Source organism: Dendroctonus ponderosae, unplaced genomic scaffold (assembly GCF_020466585.1).
Source record: "Dendroctonus ponderosae isolate FM_Combo_2020 unplaced genomic scaffold, Dpon_F_20191213v2 Dpon_F_20191213_3, whole genome shotgun sequence".
Lineage (NCBI taxonomy): Eukaryota > Metazoa > Arthropoda > Insecta > Coleoptera > Curculionidae > Dendroctonus > Dendroctonus ponderosae.
In genome coordinates, this window is record NW_026018508.1 from 310,034 (window position 1) to 319,636 (window position 9,603).

Below are 9,603 nucleotides of genomic sequence, written 5' to 3' on the forward strand. Positions count from 1 at the left end.
AGTTCGTTCAATCTCATCTATTAAACTTTTATCATTTAATACAATTTTGTGTTTCAATACCACGTATCCACTATTTTGGAGTAAAATCCTACATTATCATAACGCTATGCTGTCAGATTTCCAAAAAGCTAATTCCAGAAAAACAAAACCGTATTTCCAGTTTTCATTCAAAAGTTTTCACACTTTTCATGGTGTTAAAAATCTTGAACTTCTATTCTGTGGAATTATAAAGTATTATTTGCAAGCCAGAAAAGATTATTTCCAAACACGCGTTGCAATGTCTGTGTAATTGATCAAAATGATGGTTGAAAGCTTGTCTAGCAATTTGGATTACCGCCCGACTAACTTTTTCTGATAACTACTATCAAATACTATAGACTATAATACGTCCAACTCAGTGTTAATTTTGGGGAAACCGTTGGGTCAGCGCCATCTGCTGGCTCGATTAGTTTTTTGGATTTGGTGTATATTGTATTTGTTACGCCGAATTTATGTAAATGCTGATTTCATGTAAACAAGAGCCATTTTGCAAAAACTGTATATTGATTTCTCATACTTACATTACGTTAGCTATACATGTAATCGGTAAATTCTTACGTGTTCTAGTTAATAAAATGGGCGAAATGTTCCGTCAGGTAAAATCGGCAAACTCGTTGTTTATCTCTTAAGTTCCGCAAAATTCGAGAAGATTACATGAAATCGGCAATTACTCAAATTCAGAGCAACATAATACTTATGTATATACTGACGTGTAAAATAGTTTAAACAAAAACGAAGACCATTTTTAGTTGAGTACAATTTTATCAATTTAGTATTCTTACATTTAATGTCTGCGTTTCTATTTGAATTATTTTGCTTGTGTGCATATGCTTTTATTAAGACATAAAACTATTCATTTAACATTAAATTTTTGCAACAACAAACACAAACGTGATTTTTTCGCAGCTTTTCAATAGGACATTTGCAATTTAGAATTAATTCATATTTTACTCCCGAACAACTGTCTGCAAGGTATACATATATATAATTTTTAACCATTTTAACCAGAATTAGGAAAAACTAGCCTAGACAATTCCGTGTATTTCTTGAATTCAATTTGAATGTTTTCTAATAAAGAGCCATTTTCTAGACCACACAAATTATTTTTCTAAGTTTCATGAGGTATTTCACTGAAAACCCACTCCAATACATGTATTTCTGATAATTTTTCTGCGTTTACGTTAGTATCTGTTTTACAATCAGACAATGAAACTGAAGTTTGCATGGAGAGTAATGCCTTGAGGCTTTATGTTTTATTTTCGATTTATTTTTTTTGGAGAAAGGAAATTTTTCGAGGCATCTCTTTCGCTGTTACTAGCGGTAGACGGCACGTAAACGTAAACTGCACCGAAATTTAACGCTGTCAGGTGTTATATTATTGCCGTTTTTTGCTCTAATAATAGAGAATAAATTATCGATGCAATCTTGTGTTAAACGTCGAGTAAATAAATATTCAACATTAAATGTTGTTGTCAATTCATCAAAAAGTATTTGTAATGCATTTATATTTGAAATCCACCCATCCATGCAAGATGGATTACAAGACTTTTTATTCATAACTTTTAAATCACCCAAATATATTTTRAATTCTTTAAGATTTTCTAAATGATGACGGGATTTTACTGACATAGGTTTTCTATATATTTTATCATTATAAAATTGAGATTTAAAAATATCAAAAAGGGTGTCAATTTCCGATATAAAATTGGCCGTATATGCTGCATTAGAAGGCAAATTGTTCATCGAAACATGACACAAAATACCAACATGAACCGAACCGAGTGACTTAAAACCTGAGTTGCTAAACACACTCTCATAGGGCTAAAAGGGGGCAACGTAATACACCTTTTTGACAACTTTGGTGCCATTCTTGGAATTTTATTTGAATCTCACCCTTAAAATTTTTGAATATGTGACCACGAATAAACTTCATTTTTACTTTGAATATCATATTTTCTTAAATTATTTCGCTTTTCAGTAAATATGGCGTATCGTAAAAAAATATACTCTTTCCTTGCGAAAATTAATATATGGTTTCTCAACTGTTACAGAAAGTAGATTCCTCATTTTTACATTGTTAGTGTCTAAATCGCATACTACCGTCTTTACAAGAAAACTAGTGTTTGAAATTTTTTCAATATAATCTAATATTATTTCTTTGAGTACATCACCTGGCAATGCGTCCTTTCTTAAAAAACAACCTACTACTTAAGATTAACATAAATACCCTTAAGCATTATAATCATTGCATGATTGCAAAATTTTGAAAGAATGTGGCCTGTGAGTGCCAAAATTCCTGTAACGACATTTCATCAAATACCACAGTAACAACTTTTTCTTCTTTTTTTAATTTATCACATTTTGAGCAATTCCAACACTACATGATTTAAACCACATTCTAAATGTATCCCAGATAACCAAACACGTAAAAAACTAATGCGAGGAAAACGAAAGTAAGTTTGAAAAAAGGTGTAAGATTTAGTCGAGCAATAAAACAAAGCAAGTACAAACTCTTTCTCATAATCTGTGTAACGCCTACCGTCTTTTTCCTTCCAACTAATCTAACTTGACTCTGAACAAATTGATTGCAAACTGCTGTCGTGCCAGGTGCCTTCATACTTTTGTTTATAGTTAACTTTTTTAACTTTCTCCGCAATAGCTGATTTAGTTTCCTATACTTTGAAACAAGTGTAGTTTTATATTTTAGTTTCTTCCGTAAGTTATCAACCCTTCGTTTTAGTTCACAAATTTCCACGTTTAATGATTTTGATTGTTCTTCATTGACACTTCGACTGTCTTCATTAATTTTAATTTTTTTGCAATATCGTGGTCACTAATTGCTTCTCTTATCATATGTTTTGCCGCTTTTTTTGATTAAATTACTTTTGCGTTAGTATAGATCCAGGAAGCAAACATTGACTAAACAAATTTTTATTGCGGAAGCAACTTGTATCAAAATGATCCGAACATACTACGTATGTTTGGTAAAAGTAATCGCTATTTTCCGATTTTAATACCAGATCTAAATCCTTCCGTTTGTAAGCGATTATGATGATTTCACTCTGCAAATAAAATTGAAGGATTGTTATTTATAAACTGAAAAATCATCTTAATTGTTAACTGACAGATTAGCATCTTCTGGCATCCTGAAAAAATATATTTTTTTCCTTTCTGTTGTTTATAATTATTACACCCGTATACTGCACAAACGGAACCAAGTTGGTTAACCATTGTTTTAAGAAATTGCACAAAACCACTATTGAAGATAGCAAAATACGATAAAACTATTTCGTAAGGTAAAACCCTAACGTGGAATAACAATTTAAGGTTATCCCATTTTACGACTCTTGCCGGTAGAGGCGCTAGCTCCCAAAAATCGCAGATAAGTTGAACGTATATAGTATTTGCTACTATTTTATTTTTAAAGTGCCGTTTACACGCTCAAGCTATTTGCACAAGCCCGATCGCACAAGCAAATCCTGACATGTAAAAGCAGATTTGAAGTTTGCGCAAGCCGGAAAATATGGCTTGAGCTAAATCTATTTTGACAAAAAATTAATTTCAGATGGGATCGTTGGCTGTTGGCGTGTGACCTATGTTAAGGCGGGTATATCGGTTTTGAATAAAATATTGCTACCACATCCGCGATTTCATTTGTTACATTGTCACTTTAATGTATTTATTTCCTAATATTACAGTTGTATTCCACATATTATCAAACTTTTGTTTGATTCAAATAATTGTTTGGATTAACGGAGCATTTTGTTCAGAACGCCATTGCAAAAAGAAGCTTGAATTGGGGTAAATTTGTTTTGTTGTTGAATACATTTTGTACAATTTTTCCACATTATATATGGCGCCTGTGACAGTTGAACTCTGAGGGTAAATAGGAAAATGAAGCCATAAATTTGAATTAGGAAAAGGAACGCAGACAGAGGTACGGCTGCGGGACTCCGGTGCAACCTATTGTACCATCAGAGGACAAGTGTCCTGCGGACGCCACATCTGGCGCAAGTACCAATACCGATGCCCAAAATATTACCTACTTTCTACTTAAAGTTTAGTCAGTATTTAGACACAGGTGCTCAAGCTTCAGTGACATTAAAATTGTGCAAAACAGACTCTTTGCGACTTCATTGATTTCTGAAACTCGTTTTCTTCTCTGCAGAAGGTCAAACATAAAAATTATGGCAACCGCACACCATTCCCTTGTAGTTTTTTTTAAAGTTAACCTTCTAGGTAAAAGAAATGAACTTGTGAACGCCTGATTTAGTTCAGTTCATTTGCTCAGATCTGGCTTCTGCAAGTCAGTCTGTGCAGATGGCGGCAGCGTGTAAATGGGCTTTTAGATCAGTTGGACACATGGGTTCCAGTGATGGACAAAACCTAATGAATGTGCCTACGCTGTAAATCTATAAGCATTATGTTCGATGGTTTTAATTACTTTTGCAGTATTATGTCGTCCAATGTTTAGTACAACAATTGAAATATACGGCGAAATCATAAAAATATTTTTTTGCAGATCAGCATGCAATTTATTAGTTCAGAAATTATTACCAGTGTAGGGGGAACTGAAATGGGGGATTCTAAAATTTATTGCTATCGTCAATGAATTTCTAATCTTCACGAATTTTATGGACGTGGAAATGTACAACATAGCCATTCTCTTAAACAAATATTTCACCGTTTTCCATATCTTGCAACGAGGCTTTTCCATTTTTTAAATTCACATTAAACCACCTTTTAACCCCTTCAAATTGTTTCTGACGCAGCATTTTACTGGACTTCTATATTTATAAGTAGGTACCATAATTTAAGTACCTACTATCAATCAATACTATTACTGAGACACCAGTGGACGAGAGCGACTCACCAAATCATATTAAAAAAATATATATTTTAAATTACAACTTACTTTTTCGGTCATATTTATGATCAACGAATCCTCTTCTAAAGAGTCAAAACTCAAAATGTTTCCTTTGTTCTCACGGCTGTTCAGTCTGATCGCGGCTACTGTTGTTCGTTTTCTACGAAAACTACAGATCCGCACAACAAGTCAACATTTTCACTACCAAACATGTTTTTAACCGTCCGTCCGTAAGGCTAAAGGTTGTCACATCTCATTTGTCCCCGAATCAACTTTAGGGGAGTAATTGTAAATCCATGTCTTCGCAATCGTCTTGGCTCATCCTCTACGAAGCCTGGAATTGTAAAATAATGAAGTTAATTTCCAGTAAATTACTGAATTTAAATGGAATATTTTTGGTATTCAGTAAGCTTCAATACTAACTGTTATCTTATATTTCAGTATATTAGAGACATTTTGGAAATGCTAAATACTGTCATGCAGTACTAAGGTTATTCCTTATTTTACTACTTCATTTGTGTTATTTTTCTAACGAAATGATAGTTATTGGAATTTCTAGTTCACTACTTTCAATAATAAAAATTGTTATTGTCTAACATAACTTTGCAGAATTTATTATTAATAATTTTACGTTGGCGTATTTATATTATTTACGTTTTCAGTTTAATTTTGGTTGCCGTTTGAGCATTTCCACTCAATTGTTATAATGGAGGAAATTCTAGAAGCCGCAGTCATAGGCGGAGCAAGTGAAAATTCACTTGAATATTAAATTTTGGATAATATATTTGTGAACATGGATGGTGGATCAGACTGAGGAAATAGAATATTTTTCCTTAGAACAAATGTCCGATGAGTACTTATAACTGTGTCTTGAAGTGCATACTATTCAATGCTCAGTGGGGATACGAGGAACAGATACTATAAACAAATTGAAGTTTTTGACACTTATTTGATCACCATAGTCATTAGGGCTTGATATTTATAATTTGCCCAACATCATGACGAATGACAAAAGCTCAGGGCTTATTAAGATTTGCAAGTTTACAAGCATGCTGAATCTGGCTCGGTTCAAGAGGTATCAGCTACACATGTTAGGGATAAAGCAATTATTTTTAACATAATTCTCATTTACATCCATCACTTGAACTTTTGCTTGCAAGGTCTACATTATTGAATTGCAAATATCTAAATTCTGAAAAACATGACTTGAATATTCTTCAGTTAGGTACATCCGTTTGAACTGACCATCAACACAGCTTCCATAAATCTGCTTTAACATTAGCAAATTATTGTGAACTATGCAGAAAGAACTTCAGCTCGGACCTAAAAACAGCAGCTTTAAACATATTACGTCTTTTAATATTATAACAACCAACCTCTGGCTTCATTCTAGCTTTTTTTAAGGACCCTTTAAATAAGGAGTAGGCAGGCAGATTGACCTGATTGGAGACTAGAAATGTATCCTAAATTTTCGTTGGGCAACACATCCGGATTAGTTTTCTCTAACAAGGCAGCTAGTTTTTCTTCAATCAAACATAAAAAGTAGTAAAAATAACTTTTTTTGTACAAATATGTACTTGGAATGTCTTAAGCAAGTGCAACCATTTCTCATATAGCTTTCACTTAGAAGCACTCAACTTAAAGCCTTAACATAAGCATTTCGCAGTTCACTAGACAAAGCATTCAAATAATCGCTCGCCTCTATTTGTCTCGCTAAATAAAAAAAAAGAAACATTATCTAGTTCAGCGCAAGTTCAAGCATTGAGAATTTAACGAGAGTGCAAAAATGTGACATTTCGAACCAATTCTATAAGTAGTACAAGATTTAATTCGTAGTTAAACGTAATGTTTATAGGTAAACAAGTAGTCAAATGGAACTGGGTGAAACTGGGTTGTGCTTGTAATAAAATAACCCGAAAGCGCACGTCAGAAATGTCAAATGCTAGTTGAAGGAAGAAAATAAAACGTAAAGTATTGCGCATACTGCAAAACAGTATTTTACAAACAAAGCAGTATTATACAAATACTGCAGAACAGTATTTTATCATAGCAGGATTTATTTTTTTGACTGATTTGCGTAGGCGTATGTGTCAAAATAGCGCAAAATGTACTACTGCATGACCTATTAAACGTCCAATACCTCTCTGTTAACAAATTAGAGTTGTGTCTACATTTCGTTATGAGGTGCCATAGCCGATTTTCATACTAAAAAATCACAAGTTTTTTCACCTGCATGACAGTATGAGTATTGACTGACCTGATGAGTAAGTTTTTGATTCTCAATATTTTCAGAAGTGATAAGTTTGTCCCTAAAATTCCGTTAAATGTTTAGTAAAAGTGAAACTGGGGCATTTGCTTATATTGATTAATGCTGATAATGCGAAAGTCCGTCGTTAGCAATGTTTTTTCAATCTCTCAGCTTTTTACGAACAGTATTGTATTGTATTGTATTTACTAGTTAAACATTCTGTGGATGTATAGAAAACACTTTAATTTTTTTCAATAACTTTACGCTTGCTTCTATAATTTTAGGGAAGTCAAATCAGTGAAATGTTTTTTGTGCGTTTTAACTTAAACAAGTTATTGTGGGGTTTGGGCCACTCAGATTTAAAAATATGCGATTTGGTTCTTAATCAGAGAACAAAAGTTGACAATGTAGACAATTTAATTACAGGGTGATTCTAAATTAGGCGTTATTCCTTTTAAGGGGGTATAGGGGCTCGCTTGGAGAGTTCGAAAAAATATGGAAAATTTTTTCTTTTTTAGTTCCTAGAAGATATTGACAGTTGAAAATCGAATTCCAACTTTGATATTAAGTATCTATTATTAAGTAAGATTAAGTATTATTTTTGAATAGTCCCTTGAAATTATATAACCTATTGGACTACTTAACCTTTCCTCACATGGTCTCAGCAATTAATATTGGAGCCTTTGGAAGAAACAGACCTATTTTGAAGTTGAATTCAATATATTTTTTAAGGATATTTTCGTGGATCGGTCTTCGCACAACACCATATTATGCTGTGTTCCGACGTTAACTGATGATTCAACCCACGCAGTATATCAATGATATGTAATTGGTAGTGGATTGATCGCTTCTTGTGTTGGAGAGCGTATCCTTGTGCTAGGTACGCTTTGTGTTCAAGGAAGGTGTTTTATGCGAAGTTCATCGTTTGCATGAATTCAATAGGCATGTTTCGGTTTTCGGTTGTGGTGTCTGGACATTAAGCCCGGAATTACATTATTACCAACTCAACCTACAAGTGTGGTACTCAATACAGTACATCTTGGAACCTTTCGTATAATGATTGTCTTTCAGCTCTGGGCTTATTAGTTAAGTTCTGATGAGTAGTTATTGATAATGTGGATGGTACTAATGCTAAGCTTTATAGTTATGTGCGTTTTCCTGTGGTCCGTATGCCCTGTGTTGTTTTAATGTTATATTATCATATCATATCATATGTTTTAATACGTTATCATATCTTACATGTTACATATGCAAAATGTTTTCTAAAATATTCCCATTTATTGATTGCAAATTGGCATGCGGGGTAGCAAACTTTGTTTCAGATACTTCAAAAAAACTTCTGGAACTGGAATTTCAAGTTTCACACCAGTGTGGTGTTCCAAATATAAAATAAAATAAAAAATTATATTTTAGAGCACTTTCTGAATATATTCAATCAAAAAATAGTTAATGCTATAAATGAGATTAAATACCAAACAAACGTAAGTTATTAATATCAAACAACTTTTGATGCTGCACTAAAATGGTGATGTTGCTGCTTTATTTTTTCGACTTAWTGATGCCTAAAGYCACATTTTTCGCCASACATGTTTTCAAGCAATGTGGAGATTTGGTATTTTTTTTTAGGACCTCTTGATGCCCTGCCAACACTACCAGACCTTTTAATCCCACATCGACGACGAGCGAATGACGTCGGTTGGATTGCAATGCATTTCCCACGCCGACGACATTTGTTCTTGGAACGGTTTTTTGCTGRCATACCTTTCYATTTAAAGGCAGTGCATAAACYACTTATTAGTGTGGTTTTCRAATTCACAYATTKTTTWKAATTTTYCAAATATTTATGGATAGCTGGTGCAAAGTTCTCTGGWTCTTCTTCTAAATATTTTACCATTGCTTCACAATGTGCTAAGTATCTTTTTTTATGTCAWCAACATCATGCATTGGTCCATTATTCAGGAGTTTTGGGWCATCARTACTACTAATTTCCGTAATTCCTTCTGAGGTATGTGTGTTGTTTYTTGGATCTAGTTKCATACYTKYTTCTYCTSCGCTATCGGAGGTGATTAACAGCGACTTGAATATATTTTTGTTTGCAGATTTTCTGCAGGCTACTAAAAAAAGTTCATGTTTCATAGCATTTGACAAAGTGTTACATGCTGTAAGAAAATTGTACTGTTTTRAGACTAWTCCTTRATMCTTGCAGTGTTTCCYGTTGAATCCCACTGGACAGGTACATTTACAAGCCTGCRTATCAATAAMATAAATACTTTYTGAATTTATTAGYTGAAATTCAAGCGTTTCCATGTTGACATAAGTAATTGTCATTTTACTGTCGGAAGAAATGGGTAAGTATTTAGTAGCAACAGCTTTAGATGTAGAGTAAGTCTAGTATTCGTTGCTTGTAGTAGTTTTCAAAACAAATGACAATGTAATCCGTCAGTTGCAC

General features: G+C 33.3%; 1 protein-coding gene across 1 annotated transcript in view; it reads right to left on the reverse strand.

Annotated features, from left to right (window-relative positions):
- Window positions 1-5,235, reverse strand: part of LOC109542504 (tachykinin-like peptides receptor 86C) — a 183,591-nt gene extending 178,356 nt beyond the window's left edge. Inside the window, exon 1 of the mRNA XM_048665277.1 lies at window positions 4,955-5,235. Within this exon, the coding sequence (XP_048521234.1) occupies window positions 4,955-4,966 (12 nt within the window). The 5' untranslated portion in view covers window positions 4,967-5,235. The remainder of the gene's footprint in view (window positions 1-4,954) is intronic.
- Window positions 5,236-9,603: the final 4,368 nt, after the last annotated feature.